Source organism: Aulonocara sp. 'chitande type north' Nkhata Bay, linkage group LG3 (genome assembly GCF_057382095.1).
Source record: "Aulonocara sp. 'chitande type north' Nkhata Bay isolate Kocher_YH1m ecotype deep benthic linkage group LG3, A_spYH_male_GT1.1, whole genome shotgun sequence".
Classification (NCBI taxonomy): domain Eukaryota; kingdom Metazoa; phylum Chordata; class Actinopteri; order Cichliformes; family Cichlidae; genus Aulonocara; species Aulonocara sp. 'chitande type north' Nkhata Bay.
Window position 1 is genome coordinate 14,338,872 of NC_141346.1, and position 24,552 is coordinate 14,363,423.

At 42.5% G+C, this 24,552-nt stretch overlaps 1 protein-coding gene across 3 annotated transcripts; it reads left to right on the plus strand.

The window, feature by feature from the left end:
- The first annotated feature begins 1,586 nt into the window (after window positions 1-1,586).
- LOC147334086 (Fc receptor-like protein 4) lies at window positions 1,587-23,864 on the plus strand. Of its 3 annotated transcripts, XM_086286621.1 has the most exons (7): window positions 1,587-1,648; window positions 2,025-2,060; window positions 13,175-13,435; window positions 13,515-13,760; window positions 13,847-14,068; window positions 14,323-14,424; window positions 23,604-23,864. In XM_086286621.1, the coding sequence occupies exons 1-7, from the start codon at window positions 1,618-1,620 to the stop codon at window positions 23,645-23,647; spliced, it is 942 nt and encodes a 313-aa protein (XP_086142747.1). In that variant the 5' UTR covers window positions 1,587-1,617; the 3' UTR covers window positions 23,648-23,864. The 3 variants fall into 3 exon arrangements, with proteins under 3 accessions (XP_086142747.1, XP_086142749.1, XP_086142748.1); XM_086286623.1 differs by lacking the exon at window positions 14,323-14,424; XM_086286622.1 differs by lacking the exon at window positions 2,025-2,060 and having other exon boundaries at window positions 1,593-1,648.
- Window positions 23,865-24,552: the final 688 nt, after the last annotated feature.

Below are 24,552 nucleotides of genomic sequence, written 5' to 3' on the forward strand. Positions count from 1 at the left end.
ACACACAAATGTGTTAAATGTAGCTGCAGAGTCAGACGTTTCCTTTCTTGCATCAATGAAACTTTATTTGAGTCTTCAATCCCCCCTCTTTTGTTTATCCTTGTCGTCGTTGCATACTTTGAATGCAATTACCTAATACTTAAGATTTGCATATACTGGCACTCAATGTTTTTAATCATTATTCAGCTGATTAATGTGGCTATAAACGTTTTTGTTTAACCAGCTGATCTTGATGCTATGTGATGTAGAATCAGTCCAAAGCAACTTATGGACAGGCAGGAAGATAAGTAACAAAACATTCAAATAACTTTGAGACTGTCCCCGTGGGATGAGAATTAGAGTGTGAGAGTGCTAACTTATCAGCTAATGGTGATTATCTTTGTGTGTCATCCTCCACCCACAGACTGTACATAGACTCTGTACAAGACAGATAAACTCCATTTCTCAGTTTGTATGTCAGCACCTTTTTTTTTACTACACAAAATCTCCCAAAATCTCCTTCTAACTAAAAATGGGAAATATATGCATGCTGTATTTCATGAGCATCACTTTGATCTGTATTGTATGTCTTAAACTATGTAAAAAAAATTCTGTATGAATACATTTGCTGGGTTGACAGCTTTTGCAAGAGCAAGAGACTCTGGAAACCTAAAACTTGGCTGGTCTGTGGATCAGCAAAGTACAGACTGTAATCAAACTGTACTTTTACTGCTGACTGTGTTTATGAAATATATTCATTGTCTCTAGAATAAACAGCTTATAGTAGAAATATTACAGCCTGATCAGAAAGTAGAATGAACTCTGCAGTCAAAGAGTCCAGATCTCATTGTAACTCTGACTATATTTGAAATAAAGTAAACAACCATTTTATTATGAACAGTACATGCACAGCATGCCAAAAGAAACTCTGAAAGCATCACTGGTGATCGGCTTGTATCTGTGTTGGTATTCAAAGTGCAACATCTCCCTCTAGTGGCCAAATATAAACCATGTGTGAGGATGGTGTGAATGTAAAATGTGAATCATAGTGTTCCAGTCAGTCATCAGTGTGTCTCTGCACAGCTGTAATTAAAATGTGTTCAGAGGGCCTCAGTGTCTGAATGGTTCCAGTTCAGCTCCATAACAGCAGCGTCCCTGGTTTGATTCCTGTGTTTCAGCTCATATCTGCCTCTCTCACTGAGGGGGACGTCCACTACATGGACATGGATTTGTTCATCAACCAAACTACAGATCACTGAGAGCAGAGGACATCTGATTTATTCAATGAAGTTGAATATGATGCTTTTGGGCATCATAGACATGAATTGTAATCTCACTGGTCAAATTTAGATTATGTCACAACAGTGCACAACTTAAACTTTTTTTACATGTCCAAGTTTAAAAGAACAGAATTGTGATTCATTCTTTTTTGTTTCTGAAATAAAATTGAAGTGTTACAGTGTACCTTTAGATATATGTTTACATTATTTTATAACTTCTATTGTTAAAAAAGGAAAAAAGTGAGTTTCCCACCTCTGTGTTTGAACCAATAGAAAGCTGGTGCTCAGAGGAAGAGGGCGGGCTTTACTTGGTGTCAGTGACAGAAATGAAAAGAAGCTCAAATGAGTGAGAAGGACGATGAAGGAAACATCTGTGCTGTGTCTGCTCTGTAAGTAGAATCTCTGTGTTTGTTTGAATTCTTGTACTTTGACTGTCTGCTCTCCTGATAACTGATGATGGAGGAGAAGACATGAAAAACAAATCAGGCTGAATTCAAGTTCAAACACCACGAGGACCAACTGCAGGTCTGAACTGACTCTTTATCTTTGCTCAGGAGTCGAGGAAACACTGTAACTTAGCAGCGTCATTAATATCAAGTTAGTGGTGAAAAAAACAACTTATATGTGTTAAGAAATGTTAAAAAACACAGAATGCAAAGCATTAGCAGATATGTTTAATCGAGCACACATAGAGGTTTTTTGCGGTTTGTGTGGAGTTGTTCTTTATGTTCAGCTCAAATCAACCTGAGTGTCATTTCTCTTTAGTTCTGATCTCACTGCTGAGCTGCACAACAAACCAAGGTCAGTAAAAAAAATGAAACAACCTTTTATGAAGCACTGACATTGCAGACCAAAATTGTGCACATCACTATCCCCTTTGCTGTCACTGGGTCATGCTCTTGGTGCATGCATGCCTAATGGCACAACTCATTCAGCCAAACAGGGTGTGAGTGTGGTAATGTTGCTGACATGGGCATCCTGTGGCTGAGAGAACAGAGCCGCCGACTGAAGTCGGAATGACTTTTTCAGTCACTGGAGAATTTGAGTGTGATTAAGCAGGTCAAGAAAGGTCACTAGAAATGGCATCATACAGCACTTGACCTCACCCCCAGTGCTATCCCAGTCTGTTTTATTAAGGACATCAGCGGGTGCTAGTCTCCCTTTACTTTATCATAATGGTGGCAATCCATCAGTACACCATTTAGTGAGGCTGAAAAAGAGATGAATAACATGATGAGCTCTCTGATTACATAGAGAGTATCAGCAAGAGACCTGAGCGAGCTCTAGTAGCCACACCGGAGTACTCCAAAGCACTGACTGTAATCCAGTATTCGGCACGCATAACATGAAGACCTGTTCTCTCTTAGGACAACAGCTTGTTGTCCAAATTAAATTTAAATATCTGCGTCTCATCACCCCGACGCTTTATGGCTCCAGCGTAAATCCACTGTGGTCCTGCCGGAGTCCGCTTGAGTTGTTATTACAAAGTGACATGGCAGCATCAAGCTCCAAGTGAGACCAGGAATATATAGGTCTGCTCCAGCTTTCCTGAGCTAGGAAAGAAGGTGACTGGACTTAGATGAAGACATTTTACCTCTCATCCAAGAGGCTTCTTAAGTTATAAAAACCAGCAGGTGAAGAGTCTCAGATATTTAAACCCTGTTAGTCTTCAACACTGGTAATAAACAGAAATACAACGCTTAGGTGGTGGACTAAGTTATTCAAGTTGTTTACAATCAATCAAAAATAAATGTGTTTTATCTAAAAAAGTTTGCCACACATCAAAGATCTTATTAAGTTTATCCTCTAATACAGGGGTGTTGAACTCAAGGCCTCGAGGGCTGGTGTCCTGCAGGTTTTAGATCTCACACTGGGTCAACACACCTGAATCAAATGATTAGTTCATTACCAGGCCTCTGGAGAACTTCAAGAGATGTTGAGGAGGTCGTTTAGCCATTTGAATCAGCTGTGTTGGATCAAGGACACATTTAAAACCTGCAGGACACCGGCCCTCGAGGCCTGGAGTTCGACACCTGCTCTAATATATAGCTGATCCTCTCCATGTGTAGCAGAGCAGTCAGTTCTCTTAGCCACATTTTAATTGAGGTACAATGTCAGACTGTTGAGCTCGAAGAGTTTTCTTCTTCTTCGGTCATGTTCTCTTAATAATGCACACACTTGGTGGTTGATTACTTTCCCCGTTTCTTTAATTGTTAGCAACACAGGAGGGAAAACCATACATTACTTCAGCAGTCCGCGCTTCGGAACAACAGGAACAGGAAGTGAAGTAATCTATAATCACCACAATAAAATCATTTTCAAAATAAAATGACAATCAGAAAACGTCTTTCACAACATAAAATAAATTAATATATTTACTCATGAGAACACAAATCTAACACCCCCCCCCCTTGTTCTCATGCTGCTAGCCCATAGCATCTCATGCATTTCCAAAGAACCATTTTTGAAACTTTCTGAGTCTCACTCTTGTAACTGGTTTTGTTAGTATGTCTGCAGCCATTTCTTCTGATGGACAGTGTTCAATGCAGATTTTCCTTTCATTTACCGCTTCACGAATGAAGTGATATTTCACATCAATATGCTTTGACCTCTGTCTGTTCACTGGGTTTTTACTCAATGCAATGGCCCCTTGGTTGTCCCCAAACAGTTTAGTACATGTGTACCTTTTTCTGTCCATGCCGTTTAACAGTTGGGTTAAATACATGCTTTCCTGAGTAGTGGTTGCAAGACCAATGTATTCAGCTTCACATGTTGAGAGTGCCACTGTAGGCTGTTTCTTTGTTTTCCAAGATATTACTGGTCCCTCTTTAGTAAGTGCAAAACAGTAGCCTGTTGTACTGCGTCTGTCTTTTACAGAGGATGCCCAGTCAGAGTCACTGTAAGCAATTAGATCTAGATCCTCACTGCTTTTCTTAAAGATCAGTTCGAAGTCGTTTGTGCCTTTTAGGTATCTGAGGACTTGTTTTGCCGTTACTAAGTCCTCTCTCGTGGGTTGAGCTAGTGTTTGAGATAGTCTGCTAACAACCCAGCTTATATCTGGTCTCGTACACGTCATGGCATATATCAAACTGCCCACTATTTCTCTGTACTCTCTTGAGTTAACAGTCTCATTTGCATCATTTCCTCCACATGTAGTGGTGTCCATTTTTAGTTCACACGGTGTGGATCTGGGTTTGCATTCAGACATCCCAAAGCGTTCCAACATTCTTTGAATGTACCTCTTCTGATTCATCCTGATTTCACTCTCTTTTTGTATAAACTGTATCCCAAGAAAACTGGATATTTTCCCCAGGTCTTTCATGTTAAACTTTGACCTCATTGTTTCTTTGAATGTATTTAACAAGTTAGTATTGCTAGCTGCAATGATCAAGTCATCTACCCAGATGATAACCAGTAGAGTTTCATGTCCAATGTTCTTTCTGTATACACAGTGATCAGAAAGGTTTCTTTCAAAGTCATTTTGTTCAAGGTAGTCATTCAAGAGTTTGCACCAGTTTCTACCTGATTGTTTTAACCCGTAAAGGGATTTCTTTAATTTGTACACCAAGTTTTCTCCTGACTCTGTTTGCTCAAAACCTTCTGGTTGTTCCATGTATATTTCTTCCTCAATGGGAGCATGCAAATATGCAGTTTTAACTTCCATTTGGTGGATAATAAGATCATTCTGGACTGCTATTTGCATTAGGGTTCGCACAGATGTCATGTTTGCTGTTGGTGCAAATGTCTCTTGGTAATCTATTCCTTGTGTCTGGTTGTAACCTTTTGCTACAAACCTGGCTTTGAATATTTGTCCTTGTTCATTTTCTTTGAGGGCGTAGACCCATTTTCCTCCAATGGTATTTCTACCAGTAGGTAAAGTAGTCAGTTCGAATGTGTCATTCTCTTTCAGAGAGTTGATTTCGTCTGTCATTGCCTGTTTCCACCTTGGTGCCTCTGGTGACATCAGCGCCTCTTTATAGGTTTGGGGGATTCCACAGGTTGCTCTGTAACAATAATCAACACTTACAGAGGTTACATTTGCTAAATCTTTGCAGTTAGATGTGTAATCCTCTAAATATTTAGGAGGTTTCCTTTCTCTGTTAGGATAGCGCTCAGTTTGGTTTTGCTCATCACCCTCATGTCTTTCTATGTCAGGGTTTGGTTCATTTGTGCTGGTTTCCTCTTCTCTAGGAGGTCTGTTCTCTGCTGCATTTTCATTTTGTTGTTCTGTACTTTCTTTTAAAGGCACTACATGTTCATAAGTCTGAATTTCTGTGTTATATTCATCAGTCTGTGTTTGTTGTTCAACAGTGTTCTTCTTGATAAATCTCACGAGTCTGTGTTTTGACACTTTTCCTGTGTGAGGGTTATAAACCAGGTATGCTGGGCTATTTTTACTATAACCCACAAATATTCCTTTTTCACATCTGGGATCAAGTTTCTTGTGGTTATGTGTGTATGCATAACAGTCTGACCCAAATATCCACAGTTTTGAGAGATCTGGTCTTTTCCCTGTTAACATCTGATATGGTGTACTTTTAGTCCTGTTACTGTAGCATCTGTTGCGGGTGTGTGCTGCATTTTGAATGGCGTAAGGCCATAATTCTTTTGGCAGCTCTTTTTCTAGTAAAAGGCACCTCCCCATTTCAAAGAGAGTTCTCCATTGCCTCTCAGCTGTGCCATTCTGATGGGGAGAATATGGTGCAGATGTCTCATGCTTTATGCCCTTTTTCCGTAAAAGAGACTGGAAGGAACTGCTTGTGAACTCGGTGCCATTGTCCGATCTAATGCACTTAACACTGCCGTATGGTGCACAGTCAGCTAGAAACTTTGCTGTGGCCTCTGTGGTGTCACTTTTCTGTTTTAGAAAGTAAACTGACACTGCCCCTGAAAAATCATCTGTAAATAATATAGCGTATTTATGACCACTTTGGCCACTTGGTTCAATGGGGCCAGCTAGATCAGTGTGCACCAACTGTAATGGCTCACTCGCTTTTGGGTCGCTTTGTCTGTTTCTGTTGTTAGTGAATTTCCCTTCTGTGCACACATTACAATCTAACATGCCACTGCCTGTGATTTTCATGCCATCTACAACATCGGGTAGCTTTAACACATCACTAACATTACAATGTCCTAAAATTTCGTGCCATGTTTTCACATCACAAGCCAGATTAACAGTGTCACAGGACATCATGTCATTGTATGATGTTTCATTGTTTACCGTTTTCAAATAGTAGAGTCTGTTGTATTTTTCAATGGAGAAGACTGTCCCATCTTTGTTCACCAGTTCATTCTGTCCCTTCTTGAAGATCACCTGTGCTCCATAGTTTGTAGCTGCCTTCACTGAAAATATGCTCTGAGGGTAGGATGGGATGAACAGAGCATCTCTCAGTGTGATGGTGGTACAGTGTCCTTGTATGTCCCGTAGAGAAACGTTGGCGTCTCCCCATGTAGGGTTTCTCAGGATCAAAAGTCTCATCAAACTTTATGAACTTGTTCTTCTCCGTAATGATGTGTGAAGTAGCACCACAGTCCACCATTAGTCCTTCTCTTATTATGTCAGTAGGCAGAAGTCTTTGACTAACTTTAAATACAAAAGTCTGCTCTTCTTTCTTGTCCTCTTGTTTTACTACAGTTAGTTTCGCATCATCTCTTTACTTGGTTTTTCTTCTACATGTCTCATCACTGTGTGTCGAGCTTCTATGGTAGCTACACCACTTAGGTGTTCCCTTTTGGCGACAATCTTTTACAAAATGTCCTCGGTTTCCGCATCCATGGCAGGTGATTGATGTTAAATCAACTTTCATCACATTATCTGCTTTTACTTTGTTGTCGAATTTCTCGGTTTCCTCATAACTTCGTAGGTTGCTTTTGAACTGTGTGAATGTTAAATCTTCACTGCTTTGAGTTGTGTGGATAGCAAATGGCTTGTAAGTTTCAGGAAGCCCCTTTAGAATCATAGCGATAATAAGTCCATTACTGATGACTTCTTTTGCATTTCTTAGGGAGGTCACTGCTTTTTCAGCTCGGATAATATAATCTGTCACTGTCTCATCTGGTTTCTTCTGTAAAGACGTCAGCTCTGTGTACAGTGCGATGATTCTGGGCTTGCCTTTACTATCGTAGTGGTCACGTAGTATTTTTAAAGCTTTTCTTCCGTCGTCAGTCGCATCTCTCATTACCAGTGACAGACTTTTATCATCGAGAAACTGTATCAGTTCAGCGTAGCATTCAGCATTCTTCTCTGCATCTGGGTTAGTGACTGATAATATAGTCAAAGGAGCTTGCAAAGAAAAGCGTCTGGACTTCTTTAAGTTGCTTGAAGACGTTTCACCTCTCATCCGAGAAGCTTCTTCAGTTCTAAGGTCAAATGGTGGAGAGTCCCAGATATAAACCTAGTGGGAGTATCCCCCCACAGAGGGACAAAAGGACCCCCTGATGATCCTCTAATCGCCTGAGCCAAGGTGGGAAACTGGGCGTGGGTCCCAATCAGCCAGAGTTTCGGGTGTGTTCATTGTGAAACCTGGCCCCACCTTATCATGCGAATTCCTGAGGTCAGATGGCCCAGGATGTGAGTGGGCGTTAAGGCGTCTGGGAAGGGATCTCAAAACTGGATTATAGATGGCAGAGAGTTGGTGTCGTAAACCACCGCCTCTGTTCAAAGATGGTCGCTCACAGTGGACACTCCTCTTTCAAACCATCTGTCCTCTCTGTCCAAAATGTGAACATTGGCATCCTCGAAAGAGTGACCTTTGACCTTTAGATGCAGATGGACTTAACAATGTGGTGTATGCTGTACAGTGCAGCGAGGAATGCTCAGACCTCTACATTGGAGAGACCAAACAGCCACTTCACAAGCGCATGGCACAACACAGAAGAGCCACCTCCACAGGACAAGACTCAGCAGTCCATCTGCATCTTAAGGATAAAGGACACTCTTTCGAGGATGCCAATGTTCACATTTTGGACAGAGAGGACAGATGGTTTGAAAGAGGAGTGAAAGAAGCCATTTATGTCCACTGTGAGCGACCATCTTTGAACAGAGGCGGGGGTTTACGACACCAACTCTCTGCCATCTATAATCCAGTTTTGAGATCCCTTCCCAGACGCCTTAACGCCCACTTACATCCTGGGCCATCTGACCTCAGGAATTCACATGATAAGGTGGGGCCAGGTTTCACAATGAACACACCCGAAACTCTGGCTGATTGGGGCCCACGCCCAGTTTCCCACCTTGGCTCAGGCGATTAGAGGATCATCAGGGGGTCCTTTTGTCCCTCTGTGGGGGGATACTCCCACTAGGTTTATATCTGGGACTCTCCACCATTTGACCTTAGAACTGAAGAAGCTTCTCGGATGAGAGGTGAAACGTCTTCAAGCCACTTAAAGAAGTCCAGACGCTTTTCTTTGCAAGCTCCTTTGACTACGATGACCTGGATGACTGAGAACCTTCACAGACAGACTGATAATATAGTGTCCTTTAGGCCAATGATCCGCATGTGGCCAAGAAACTTTGTCTCCCAAAGTTCGTAACTGTTTTCGTCTCCGTTGAAAACTAACCTCTGCCATCTTCCTCCTGTTGTGTCACGCCTGGGCCCATAACCTGTTGAGCTCGAAGAGTTTTCTTCTTCTTCGGTCATGTTCTCTTAATAATGCACACACTTGGTGGTTGATTACTTTTCCCGTTTCTTTAATTGTTAACAACACAGGAGGGAAAACCATACATTACTTCAGCAGTTCGCGCTTCGGAACAACAGGAACAGGAAGTGAAGTAATCTATAATCACCACAATAAAATTATTTTCAAAATAAAATGACAATCAGAAAACGTCTTTCACAACATAAAATAAATTAATATATTTACTCATGAGAACACAAATCTAACACAGACTTCCAGAGAATTATTATATGTGTTTCATAGCAATTACCATTCTGAACAAAACTGTAGTTTGTGCAGCAGAGCTATAGAAGAGAAGAGGAAGAGCCAAACAACACAGTTACTGGGTCCGGCTCTGATGTGCAGTTGTACATATCAGAGAACAATTTAAAGATATCCAGCCAGTAATTATACAATTTGGGGCATGTCCAAAATTGATGCATAAGACAGCCTTCTTCAAGTTTACAACGATCACGTATCGGACCAATAGAAGGAAAAATCCTCTGCAATTTATGACCTGGATGACTGAGAACCTTCACAGACACTCTGCAATTTAGTTTTTGGATATTGAAGACTGTGAAGCACTTTGAATTGAAATTACTGGTGTTTATAGAGCAAGAGTGGATCCTACACAGATTCCTCTCTCACACCTCATCTCCAATTTGCAAACCCAACTCTTCCTCCGATGCCGTCTTCAAACAGTCAGATTTAATATTCAAATATCCTGAAAAAGCGTTCACAAAGCCAGAAACCAACTTTCTAGAACCCGGGAAACCAAAGAAATGAAAAAATTGGTCCCTCTTCCTGAAAAGATAATTTAATTTTGTGTTGTACAGTCATTTCATTTTTAACCTTAATTTTTTATATTTTATTCCTTCCTAGTTAAATTTACACTTTAATTTTTCATATTTATTTCCTATCTTATTCATAGCCCTTTCCTTTTTTTTTTCTTTAGGTCATGAGCAGTTGTCTAAGCATTTCACTGCATATCGTACTGTGTATGACTGTGTACGTGACAAATAAAACTTTGAATTTACAGATGTCGAACATAGTTTCTCATCTGTAAATAATGAAGAAAAAATGTGACGCAGGGAGAGAGCTTGTTCTGCAACTGGGGAAATGACACAAATTTCCTGTTAATATCTCTCTTTATCTGATCTAAACATGAGGGTGGAAATGCATTATTACAATATATTGGAGTATGGATCAAGTTTCTGGTAGAGCGCAGCCTTTTTTTTGATCTGACTAAAGATTTTAGCGAAGTTCGAAGCTATAAAATTATTGACCTTGGTTCGTGTATTTGAAGATAAAAAGAGAAGAGCTGGAATGGAACTATTATCAACCCCACCACTCTCTATGACCACCCAAGGGAGGGTATTAGCAGACTTGACCTTTTTGTACCATTCCTGCCAATAAGCAAACGTTTTGGCATTTGATTTGATATACCTTTATTAGTCCCACAAGGGGAAATTTCATAAGGCTGCCGACCTATTGCACGCAATGGTGGCGCCATCTTACCCTCTGACCATACATACATTACACAAACATCACATGGGGAAGAGAGGTCAGAGAGGTATCACAATGGAAAATGCACCACATGAGGAAAGATAAGGAGAAAAAATAACTCCCCCCAGACTGAGCTCCAACAGGGAGATCAGTTTGAGAACAGAAAAAAACACCTCTGCACAAAGCACATGAAAAAACTCTTAATACACCAAAGAAACACATGACAAGCAACAGGGGTGGGTAAAGGGTGCAGCATCGGAAGGGAATAAGCATCGAAGGCGTTTGGAAAGGGAGGGGGGATGAGTGTGTGCATATCAGTGTATGTGTGTGTGTCCATAGTTCAGCTGAGACAGTGTCCTTCACCCTGCCAGGCTAAGTAAACAGTCTTCCAGCCAACCCAGGTGGCCTTGCATGGAATGGGAAGGAACAGACTAAACACAGTCGTTATCAGGGTGTTGTTGTTCAGCTCCAGCCTTGCAGCTGGCGCCAAAGGGGGTATCCGCATAAGTGATGGTATTTTTTACTTTAGTGTGAACAGCTCATATGAATTTCAAAGCAGTTCTACAGTCCAACACTGGTCTCTCAATCTCCCGTTGGAGAGCCGCGAGCTTCGCCATACTTGCGTTCTGTGATGTTGTCATTTCTTGTGCTCAAGGAGCCGATTTCTGAGAACTCACGGCAGTGTGCCTCCCCGAGATGTCATCCAATTTGCGCCCAGAGATGTTATTCCGGGCTAGCCCTTCTGAGATGTATCCAGTCTGCAGTCAGCGATCTTATTCTGAATATTCAAAGCAGTCGTAGCCTCTCCAAGATCTTATCCGTGCTGCACCCAATGAGCCCATTTGAGAAACTCACGCCTCTTCCCATCGTTTTAATCCCAGCGGGCAGCCTTGTGGGGGTTTGAACAGCCGGTTCCACTTTCTTAATTCTTCGATAAGTCAGGTCCAAGCCAGCTCCGATCAGCAATCATGGTTCCGAATAGGTAGATATCTTCAGCACTCAGGCTCACCCAAGCCCAAACTTCTCGTTGAGAAAGGGGTGTCAATTGCATTTAGGGACCAGTTGATCAAATCCACAATTCCTCTTTTAGGTTTTAGAGAACAGACTGTGAGAGAATGTTCCAGAGAAAAGTGCGACCGCCTTCATCAAGAGCAAGAGCAGTGCAAATTTGCAACCCAATAATAAAATAATAATAAATATAAAATAAAAATATAAAAAAAATAACAAAAATAACAAAACTGAAAATGTGGCAGACCAAATCCACCCTCATCTTTAGACTTACATAGATGAGCTTTTGATATTCTATAAGTTTTCAAGCCCCAGACAAATGATAATACCACTGAGATGATCAATTTGAAAAACTGTTTATTCAAAAAGATTTAGGGAGAGAAACCATTTTAATTGCATTGATGCGTCCCACCAAGGAACTAATAACTAATTAGAAGCATAATAACACCCAGGTATTTCACACTGTCTATAATTTTAAAAGTTAAAGTTTTCAAAAAGTCAACATCCAGGTTTGCAGTTAAAGTCACAAATTCACTCTTCTGCCAGTTAATTGTATAACCTGAGATTTCCCCAAATGACCTCACCAGGTCTAAAAGTACAGGAACAGATCGCTCAGGATTCGACAGGAACAAAATAACATCATCACCGACCTAAGACCCCGTTAGTCTTTAACAGGGTCTTAGGTCAGTGCATGTTAAAGTAAAATTCACAGGGATGGGATAACCCAAGGTTTCCCAGGATAAACTGGCCCTAAGCATCACTGCCTTCTTCTGATAGTGCATCCTGGAGTGCTATTATCCTTCTGGGAATATTTTATTTTCATAAATAAAGGCAAACAGATCTGCCTCTACCTGCATCTATGAGTTGGAGGTTCTTCCATTTGGTATCACCAATAGCAAGGCCCAAAGCAAAGTGTTGGATTCAGTGGATGGACTCTGCCACTCAGACACTTTTGGATACAAATACTGCCCACATGATCCCCTTGTACCTACATGCACTAAATAATATCTATACAGGTCTTTCACATCTCTGGGCTTCATCCTTCCCTTTATCCCTGAGGCCAAGATCTCAGTGGAAGACATGTGGAGGAGACCCAGAACGTGGGATTGTCCAGTGCTGTCAGAAGCAGAGCTGCAGATGTGGACTTGAAGGCAGTTAGAACACCTAAAGCAGATATCCCTCCCTGACTGCTATATCAGCTCAGTTGCTTTTATGTGTAGAGAAGACCAATGCGAGACAAGTAGATGCCTCATATCTAACTGCATGATTAAGAGTGGCTCCAAAGAATCAGAAATCCATGCCAAGCCAAAGTTTTGCAGCACTTACTTTCTCCCCTCTACTGAATATTGGGCAACAGAGATCCTATAACAAGCCCAGTGGGCCTCTGAGGAAACATAGTGGAAATCGTAGGTGTATGATGATTCAGGGCAGAAGGACACTGCAACTCGGTAACATTGGTATGATGGTAGACTCTGTCTAGCCATGAGCACTTTGGCCAGTGAGCCATGTCACCACCTTGCACCTTGGTGGCAGGCAAAATTTTTATCAGGACTGATAATTCACCCCAAAACCTCAAATACACACACATACACATTATGTAATTGTTCTCATGTCTCAAGTATTTAGTTGTTTACTTTTAGTAAATAACTAAATACAAACTAATTTTAATGCAACATCATTTTCACTGTTGTTTCATCATAAGACAAACATAACAGATCATACAACTTTCATTTTAACCCTCACAGCTCGTCTGACTGTGAGTCCCAGCAGCTCTCAGTTCTTTAAAAGAGACTTTGTGTCTCTGAGCTGTGAGGAGGACGACAGCTCTGCTGAATGGACTCTGAGGAGAAACACAAGCACACGACAGAGGACTCAGTGTGGAGATGGGTGGGGAGAACCAGCTGGTTCTTCATGTAACATCACGGTTTACCAATCATACAGTGGAGTTTACTGGTGTGAGTCCAGAGAGGGTCCCATCAGTAACATGGTTAACCTGACAGTCACTGGTAAGCTGAGTGTGTGGAGTTAGTGTTGATGAAGCTGTGTGTAAATGGATGAAATGCTGTAGTTTGTCTCTGTGTTGAGGTGGATCAGTGATCCTGCAGAGTCCTGTCCTCCCTGTGATGGAGGGAGATGACGTCACTCTGCTCTGTAAAACAAAGACCACTCCCTCCAACCTCCCAGCTGCTTTCTATAAAGATGGCTCCCTCATCAGGAAGCAGCCTACAGGTCACATGACCATCCAGCATGTTTCCAGGTCTGATGAAGGCCTCTACAAGTGTGACATCAGCGGTCATGGAGAGTCTCCATCCAGCTGGATCACTGTCACAGGTGACACACTCACCTGTCTGTGTTTCTGCAGCTTTCAACATTCACAATGTGACGACAACTTAATGACTGTGTTTGCTTTGTTTTAGGGGAACACACCACCACACCTCCACCTGGATCCACACCTCCACCTACATCCACACCTCCTCCTACATCCACACCTCCTCTTGGTTCCACCTCCATCACTCGTCCTCCATCACTCTCTCCTGCTGTTCTCTCTGTGTTGTCATCTGTTGGATCAGCCTGTGTTGCGGTTCTACTGGTGTTACTGGTTCTGCTGGTAAGACGATGTGTTCACAGTAAACCTGCAGGTGAGTCTCAGACTAATAGAATAAAGTTCACATTCATTATGATTACACAGAGACAGCACAGCAATGTACTGTAGGTACTTCCTGATCTTACATCCATGGTTTTCTTTTGCTGAATAATGTGCACAGTCATTATTTCTGGACATTGTAAAATGTAGAAATGATTTTTCTAAATAATTTCCTCACATTTTTAACAATTAAATTCTGTACAGTACATTAAATACAGTAAATTGTTCTTTTTTTAAAAATAATTTCAGAAGGACAAGAAAACACTTTAGAAAATGAAGTCATTGATGACATCATATACAGTGAGATCAAAACATCACACTGTCCGCAGCAGCCAATCAGACAAAGCAGAGGTAATATTGGTCTCGTCTTCTTTTTGTTTGTTTTTGTAGTAGCTTCCGGGGTGGGGACAAGATTACTTTGGTTTTTGAAGTATATACAAATTGAAATATTCCGTAATTTCAGGAGACTGTGAAGACATGAGATAATGAATAAAGAAACTATTTTTGCCATTTCTTTGTCACAAGTGGGTACCTCCACCTGTTTTCAAAGTGTTGCAGGGGATACCATTTCCCAATCAAACCAATTGTCTTCCACTTACCCAGACACTGTGTTAACCACTCCACTAAGGAAAGAAAGACATTTTGAGAAAGCTATTACTATGAAACAAATCTAAATAATGTTTTTAAATAGTTCTCAATCAACAGTTATTTTTGGAAACAAATGAGCAACATTATGACCATTTCAGCTTTTTGTAAAGTTATCAGCTAATGTTAGCTAGCTTGGTTTTAAATCCGCTTCCGTGAACTGTATGGGAGCATCACAGAGACACAAACATCCTAGATGCTAACTCACCAATACTGGAGCTCAGTGTTCTTGTACAATTTACCCCAAAGCAGCCATATTACTGTACAGACTTACATTAAAATGCCCCCAAAACCTCCAACAGCACAGCCACAGTCTCAGGGATCCAGTTTTGGGATAATGAGCTGAGGTGAAGGCTAACAGACAGCTAGCAGCTACAGGCAGCTTTCCCTGCCAGTCAAAAGGCCACGCCCCTAATAATGCAAACGTTAAGCCTTAATGTAATTATAGCAGGCAAACCTTGAAATCTTTCTGGGATTTCCTTATCTGGGTGACTCAGGAGGTAGTCCACACACTACAACACGACAACCACCAAAGGGAGATCATTTTGACTCCATCCTGCAACAGTTGCAGCACTGCTACTTTTCTACTCTAGAACAGTAGAAAACCATTTCATAAGTAGAAGTAAGCCTACACATTTTAACATCACATTTGGAGCCTCAAGTGAACATTTAACATTTGTGAACATTTGACATTTATTCAATTCAGTTCTGTTGCATCTTCAAAAATTAAAAATGAAATAACTGAGACTTACAATGGAGTATCGTTGCAAATGGTTTACTGAACCTTCTTTTCAGCGCATGTACAGAACATCAGTATCCATTTTCTACTGCCTCCTACAGGACACACTCTTCTTCCACTTCCTTACAACATTAATGTAACACAGAACCAATACTGCCTCTCCTGGCATTACCATTGTAACGACACACTCATTCTCATTCTGCTTCTTTCAGATGAATAACAGGAACTTAGGATGTAGGTATCTATGAATAATAACTATTATGCATACTCATATATTTATATAACCAACTAATTTCTTGATGCGATACCACAAGTTCAAAGCCTTTATTGTCATTGCATTTGGAAATGCAACAGAATGTGACATAACTGAACGATTAAACTTGTTTTTAAACCTTGTTTCGGAACAAAGTCGCAAACAATTATAATTGTGTGTCCACAAGAGAATTCGTACATGCACCATTTATTGGCATACATCCATTTTCTCCTGCTTCTCTTGGTCCAGACTGCAAAGATAACAAGACCTCTCTCTCTGGAGCCACCTCCTTTAACTCTTGTAAAGGAATTCCAAGCCAAGCCAACAGAAAGACAAAATCTCTCACAGAGAAATTATCTCTCCACCATGTTTTGAGTTTATTCCAAGGTCTCAAAGCCTCCAAGGGAACAGCCAACTTAGCAATGAAGATACAGAACATGGTCCAGTCAAACTTGGTGTCCCAAGCTTCTTTGAACAGAAACATCTAGGTTTGATTTCTCTAAAAGGAGGACAGATCAATTTATTTAACTGGAATAACTAAGTAATAATAAGTTACCTCAAGGGCCAGTGTTTACCCACTGGAAACATGTTGCTTAAATATGATGATATTAAGAAGGTCCGTGGTTGGGCAGCTCATGGGATTCATCAGTGTACAAATTAAAACCTCCAATTAGAATCACTTCACCCATTTTAATAATACAAGTCACAAAGTTAGGAAAAAAGGGACGCTGTTGAGGTGGATGATCAATAAGCTCAAACACAATAAAACAGCTTTAAGAGGAAGAGTGAAAAAAAACCTGTGGAAAATATATAGTTCAGGTACTAGAAAGAAGATCTGTGTTCCAGCCTCAAATAGTGCTCCAGGTGATGACAGCTGATTGTTGTGAGGTGTGTGGGCCAAGGGCGGGAGCCCACAGTGAGCTCCGCCCAGGGGGGGGGGGGGGGGGGAAGGGGGGGGGGAAGAGAGAGAGAGAGAGAGAGAGAGACAGGGCCGCGTACTTGAGGATCGCTAAGGCCGGAAGTGCGAGGCTTGTGTAATGGGACGGTCTAGCCTCCGTTGCGCTGCCCAGGTTGCCTAGCAACCATGATACTAACAGCTGGAAACGTGTCATACAGCTTTGTTTGACAGAAATGAAGGAGAAAATCTTTTGTTCATTTCTTTCTTTGTTGCTACATGAGCTTTGATCATTCTCTGCAGGATTAAGCTCAGCGATTGAACGGTGTATATTTTAAAGTAAAGGCTTTAAAACCAAGTTAGTACAAACGTCACTAATGTCACATAACTTTGCCGACATGTGGCCAACAGTAATGTTTTAATGTTCTTCGTTATTAAATATTTGCACATGAATAAGTCAGAATCAGAATCAGAATACTTTATTGATCCCTGGGGGAAATTATTTTTTGTTACAGTGCTCCATTATAAACCAACAATAAGACAAGACAGACAATATGCTAACTAAGAATAGTACAATATATACATATATATACATACATACATACATAAGTCACTTATAAATAAATATTTGGAAAAGAAACATGTGTAGTTGTAGCAGCAAACAGTGTGTTAAGTGGATGCGTTGTACAGGGAGATGGCCACAGGCAGGAATGATTTCCTGTGTCGTTCAGTGGTGCTTTTCGGTAATCTCAGTCTCTCACTGAACGAGCTCCTGTGACTGACCAACATGTCATGGAGTGGGTGGGAGGTGTTATCCAACATTGTCTTTATCTTGGACAGCATCCGCCTCTCCGACACCACCTTGAGGGAGTCCAGCTCCATCCCCACAACATTGCTGGCCTTACGGATCAGTTCATTAAGTCTGTTGGCATCTGCGACCCTCAGCCTGCTCCCCCAGCATGCAACAGCATAGAGGATCGCACTGGCCACAACAGACTCATAGAAAATCCTCAGCATTTTCTGGCAGATGTTGAAGGACCTCAGTCGCCTCAAAAAATAGAGACGACTCTGGCCCTTCCTGTAAAGTGCTGTGGTGTTTTTAGCCCAGTCCAGTTTATTGTCAATGTGTACTCCAAGGTATTTATAGTCCTCCACAATGTCAACACTGACCCCCTGGATTGAAACAGGGGTCAAGTGTTTCCTGGTCTTCCTGAAGTCCACGATCAGTTCCTTGGTCTTTGCCACGTTGAGCTGCAGATGATTCTGCTCACACCACGTGACAAAGGAGTCGACCACAGCCCGGTACTCTGTCTCATCATCCCTGCTGATGCATCCAACCACCGCAGAGTCATCAGAAAACTTCTGAAGATGGCAGGTCTCTGTGCAGTGGCTGAAGTCTGTGGTGTAGAGGGTGAAGAGGAAGGGGGAGAGGACAGTCCCCTGTGGTGCCCCTGTGTTGCTAATCACCTTGTCAGACACACACTGTGGGAGACGTACATATTGTGGTCTTCCTGTCAGGTAATCAACAATCCAGGACACCAGAGAAGCATCCACCTGCATCGCTGCTAACTTATCACCCAGGAGGGTCGGCCTGATGGTGTTGAAAGCACTGGAAAAGTCAAAAAACATGACCCTCACAGTGCTCACCGGCTGGTCCAGATGGGTGTAGACACGATTGAGCAGGTAGATGATGGCGTCCTCTGTTCCGAGACGAGGCTGATAAGCGAACTGAAGGGGATCCAGATGTGGTCTTACTATGGGTCGCAGCTGGTCCAGGATGAGCCTTTCCAGGGTCTTCATGATGTGGGAGGTCAGTGCCACGGGCCTGTAATCCTGGGGGCCACTGGGACGAGGCGTCTTTGGTACAGGGACGAGGCATGATGTCTTCCACATCACCGGGACCCTCTGCAGACTCAGACTCAGCATAAACAGTTTATGAAAGACTCCACACAGCTGGGGGGCACAGGCCTTGAGGACAAGGGGACTCACTCCGTCTGGTCCAGCAGACTTGCCTGAGTGAAGTCTCCTCATTTGCATCTCAACCTGGTATTGAGTGAAGGTGATGGGTGGGGGAGGGGTGTCAGGAATCTCACAGGAGGCAACATGTGAAGAGAGAGGCTGGCACAGTGGTGTGGCTCTGGATTCCAGGCTGACTGCAGGTGAGGTTGTGGGGGTGGGAGCAGACACTGTGGTGTCGAATCTATTGAAAAACAGATTCAACTCGTCGGCTCTATTCTCACCTCCCTCAGCTCCCCTGCTGTTGGTTGGCCTGAATCCAGTGATGGTCTTCATGCCCCTCCACACCTCTCTCATGCTGTTCTGCTGGAGTTTCCACTCCAGCTTCCTCCTGTAATTGTCCTTAGCCTCTCTGATCTTGTCCTTTAGTAACACCTGGACCTTCCTCACCTCCTCTTTGTTGCCCCTTCTGAAAGCCCTCTTCTTGTTGTTGAGGAGGGCTTTGATGTCCTTAGTCACCCACGGCTTGTTATTTGGGTAACAATGAACAGTCTGAGCTGGAACAATGGAGTCGGTGCAGAAAGTTATGTAGTCTGTGATACACTCAGTAAGCCCATTGATGTCCTCGGCGTGAGGCTCACAGAGTGTTTCCCAGTCGGTCACCTCGAAACAGCCCTGTAGTTCCGCTATTGCCTCCTCTGACCACCTCCTAACAGTCCTGGTGGTCACAGGTTCCCTCCTCACAATTGGCACATAGCGGGCGTGAGGTGAATCAGGTTATGATCTGACCTACCAAGTGGGGGGAGGGAGGAGGAGCTGTATGCATCCTTGACGTTAGCATACAATAAGTCTAAAGTTTTCTCTCCCCTGGTGGGACAGTCCACATATTGTTTGAATGTTGGTAGTGTATTGTCCAGTGATACATGGTTGAAGTCACCCGAGATCACAATAAAGGCACTCGGGTGCTGAGTCTGTAGCCGAGCTATGGCAGAGTGGATAGTGTCACATGCAGCTGTGGGGTTAGCAGAGGGGGGAACATAAACAGCCACCAAGATGACGTGAGAGAATTCCCTGGGTAAATAATACGGCCTGAGTCCAACAGCACACAGTTCAGTGTCCGGGCAACAAATCCTTTCTTTGATTGTTATGTTGGCAGGGTTACACCACCGGTTGTTAACTAAAACAGCAAGCCCACCTCCTTTACGCTTACCGCTAGCGATGCTGTCCCTGTCCGCCCGAACAGTGTGGAAGCCTTCCACGGAAGCATTCTCATCGGGAATGACCTGGTGCAGCCATGATTCGGTGAAACACATCAGGCTACACTCTCGGTATTCCCTCTGACTCCGTACCAGTGCTGAGAGCTCGTCGATTTTACTTGCCAACGATCGCACATTTCCCATCACGATAGACGGCAAACACGGTTTAAACCTCCTCCTCGCTTCGAGCCTCCGCTGTCTCACCGTCACCTTTTTTCTTCTCTTCTGTCCTTGACCTCTGCATCCCCGATGTGTTTTCCTCCAAATTTCAGCTGGTACTTCTGCGGGCACTTCTGCGGGCCTGGCCAGCGAGCCGGCCGGCATCAGGGCGATCAGCTGATCTCTGGAGTAAACAGTCCGTGCGTGTAGGAGATGTGCCGCGGTCCCGTTCCATGATAAAAGTAACAGTTCCACGGCCACCAGAAGAACAAAAACTCTCTCAATCCACATGATTGAGTAAGAGATAGAAAACGGAGGAAAATACAAGTCAGAAAAAAAAAGAATACGTAAGAAAAAAGAGCTAAACTAAGAGAAAAGCAGGAGCGACTGTAACAGGCTGCACGCTGGTTGGCGCATGCGCACTAATTGTGACAAAAAGTGACATAATATTCAGTACTTACTTAAAGTTTACTCTTCGGGCGCCCCTCATCCACCGTTTTTTTTTCCGGCAAAATCATCCACACCCACCGCCGCACTATGCATTCTGGGATATGTTGGGCCACGAAGTCTACACTGCCACAGCCTTAAAATTCAGGGAAATGAAAAACGCATTTCAGGGCCGCATTTCGAGCAGCCTTTGAATTGGGACAGCCTTCGGCGCGCCGCTGTGACGTAATCGGCCTTGAAATGCGTACTTTAAGGCTGCAGACCCTGAATTGGGATACAGCCCATGACACATGGCCTGACATGTAAGGAGTTCCAGTTTACATTCACCAGCCACTTTTGTGCAGCTTACTAGTATGTGGTTGGACAAAAGTTTTTATTTATTCTAAATAACGTTATTTGAATGTGTCACTGTTACAGGTAACAGGAAGCATCCATGGACAACTATACATGTGTCCGTAGGAGATGCAGCTTGTTGGTGCTGAATGAGCCATCGTTATTCATTCCACTTCATACTTTATGACAGATATGTCAGATCATTACATGTTCTCTCGTCACATAGACAACTGCTATAATAATAAATCTACAATGTTCCAAAAGAGTGGTGTAATCAGCACTACCTTGACTTGTGACTAGTGATCGTATATCTTAAATGCCAAAATGAATGACACCCCTCCCCCCAAAAATAACAGCTTATTTGGTTCCATCATTTTCACTTTAAACTTCTGCATGACAGTCCACGCTTTAATGATTCCAATTATCTATAGGAAGCCTTCTTTAGTTTGATGAAGAATACTCAGCTTGTTGTTAGAATACGTTTGCTTTGTGCTCTGTGGTGAAATGTGTCACTTTGCACTGAGAGAAAATGGCAGCTTTGTGGTTGCTCACCTTCAGTTTTCACACAAACATCACGCAGATCGTTGTCATCTGTTAGCGTTTCTCTGCAGAGGTGTTAAGAAGTTGAGAAAAACTGTGAAAAGCTTCTGATGTTTGTAAAGGTTGGGACTTATTTTCTTCATAAACAAGTATAAATAACATTTTGCTATAGCAACTATTTAATACTATTCCATTACTACTACTATTGTATCTGCAGTAACTAGGAAGGCGCCACTTATGGACAAACACACATCAGATCAAAGAGGCCCAGAAGTACGACTGCTCTTTAACTTTGAACAGTGCTGAAAGTTAGTTGGTAGCTAAGCCAGCCTGACTCAAGCTCAGGATATTAAACTTCTAATCTCAGAAAGAAACCTTCCCAACACTATCTTTATCTGCACACAGGTTCTTATCTATATAGCACCAAATCACAACAACAGTCGCCTCAAGGCGCTTTATATTGTAAGGTAGACCCTACAATTATACATACAGAGAAAAATAGAAAAGCAAGCAGTGGGAAGGAAAAACTCCCTGTTAACAGGAAGAAACCTCCGGCAGAACCAGGCTCAGGGAGGGGCGGCCATCTGCTGCGACCAGTTGGGGTGAGAGAAGGAAGACAGGATAAAGACATGCTGTGGAAGAGAGACAGAGGTTAATAACAGATATGATTCAATGCAGAGAGGTCTGTTAACACATAGTGAGTGAGAAAGGTGACTGGAAAGGAAAAACTTGATGCATCATACGAATCTCCCAGCAGCCTACATCTATTGCAGCATAACTACGGGGGAATTCAAGGTCACCTGGTCCAGCCCTAACTATATGCTTTAGCAAAAAGGAAAGTTTTAAGCCTAACCTTAAAAATAGAGATGCTGTCTGTGTCTTGAATCCAAACTGGAAGCTGGTTCCACTGAAGAGGGGCCTGAAAACTGAAGGCTCTCCCTCCCAGTCTACTTTTAAATACTCTAGGAACAACAAGTAGGCCTGCAGAGCGAGAGCAAAGTGCTCTAACTGGGTTATGTGGTACTATAAGGTCATTAAGATAAGACGGGACCAGATCATTCTAGACCTTGACTGTGAGGAGCAGGATTTTGAATTACATTTTGCATTTAACCTCAATGGATGTGTCTATGAAGGGCCAAAAGGCTTTTTTCTTGGGGCCAGCACTGGCTTGCCTCCTCCTGTGAGAATGCCCACAATCCCTTTGGATGTCCCGACATATCCACCCTTTTACGAAGGTCTTGGCTGTCTTCACACTCACTGGCCAGTGGCAGTCCATCGACTCCACCTTTCTAATTAGAAGCCACAGTACCACCTGCTCCAGGATCTAACTGTAGCATGTCCGTTCCTTCCTCAGCCATTCCCGTTTGCAGCTCCCTGATTGCTACATTCTTCATCTTTTGTTTGTAGGAGAAGGGTCACTTCCCCACTTTCAGACAAGAGCTGCAAAGGTGGTGACAGTAGTTCTTGAGAATAGCCAAAGTGATCCAGCACAGCATTATGGACTTCCAAAAGATACTGACAGTAGGCTGAGCACTGGTATCTGGGCCTCCCGAGACAGCAGAGGAAGTAACCACACCGCCCATTGTGCTTCCAGACATTTACATGCCACTTGCATGGCCTCAAACAAGCCTAGAAATCACTGTAGGTAATCTGCAGGGATACAATGTGCTACTGCCTACTCTTGATGCTCTGCCGTGATTTCGGCCAGGGCTTGCACTGGCTGTACAACGTCAGTCCAACATAGTTCTGTGTGTTGGGTGAAGTTGGGCACCACTGTAGTACTATGTTGCTAGCGTGAATTCCAGACACAAAGTCAGAGTTCATGTGTTTTATTTTTATGTTGCCACAGTTTATAGCAATTGTCTTTTCAGACATTAACTTGATTAGTTCAGCAACATTTCAGCGTACTCCAACACACACACACATAAAAAAAAAACAGTTATTAGCAAACAATGAAGATATTTCGTGCATCACAAGTAGCCGTACGTTTAAGTGTGAATGCACTTGTACACTCAAAACGGCAGGTGTAAGTGGAAATAAATAATTTGGGATTGGCATGGTCCTGGTTTTGTAGCCATGGTTCTGAGTTGAACTTGTGAATTTTTGATTATTATTGAGTCAGTATTTAAATGTTTGTTTATGATTTACATTTATATCTTCATGCATTTCCTTAGTATTTTGAGTCTTTAGTCCTTAGTTTTAGTTATTGATCATATTAGTTTATTATTTCTCTCAGTATTTTCTGTTGCTTTCCTTAGGCTCCCTGTTGTTTAAACTGTGTGTGTGTGTGTGTGTCTTTGTACTCAGACTTTAACCGAGAGCCCAACGTTGTCTACTCTTCAATGAAGTAGTCCACGGGTCCAACCGCTGGTGTCTAACTGGTCCCCCCAGCACCACAGACACAGGATATGTACATGCTAAATAGATTTGTATGCAGATTTGTGTGTATTTTGCGTAATGTCTTATCTTTTATCTGCGTTTTTAAAGTGTATTTTGCTGCAAAATCAACAGTATGGTTACAAATGTTTTTAAGTCCTCAGTAAGATCACTGTTATTTATATTTTATTCATGTTTGTTACATCTTGATCTTGTTGCTGAAGTAGCAATTTAGTTCCTCTACAAGATTAATAAATGTTTGTTCTCACTTATTTTCCATGTGTGTTTCTGTGGGTTTTGCCGAGGTATCAGATGGAAAATCTGACTTGAGTTTGCTTTGGCTAACTGACACACCTCTATTCAGTGCAGAAAAGTGTGAGACTAAAGACAGCAGAAGTGTCACTCGGTAGTTTCAAATGACACTGAAAAGCTTCAGTGTGTTTGATACTGATATCTGACATTTTGCAGCTGTACTTTGAAAATATGTTGGTATAGATGTGACCCGTGGGAAGTACTACTTAATTAGTAAATGAGCCTCAGCAGGGCTGGACTGGGACAAAAAATCGGCCCGGGCATTTTGACTAGAGACCGGCCCACCAAAAATGTGACGTCATTCAGGGGTAAGACCGCAAAGGATTCTGGGAACTTGTGGCAAGAGGTACTAGCGCATGCAGGCTTTCAATTGAACTCAGTTACACAGCGATAAAAAGAAACACAAAAAATGGCAAGAAGCTGTTGTATTATTAACTGCAATAGCCGGTGTTGTGCCAAAAAGTGATTGTCTGCCAAAAACTGATTGCTCGTATTTAAATTGCTATAAGTAACTTGTTGGGCTATAATATGTGAAACACATGTCAAATGCATCCCTCATGGATGACAT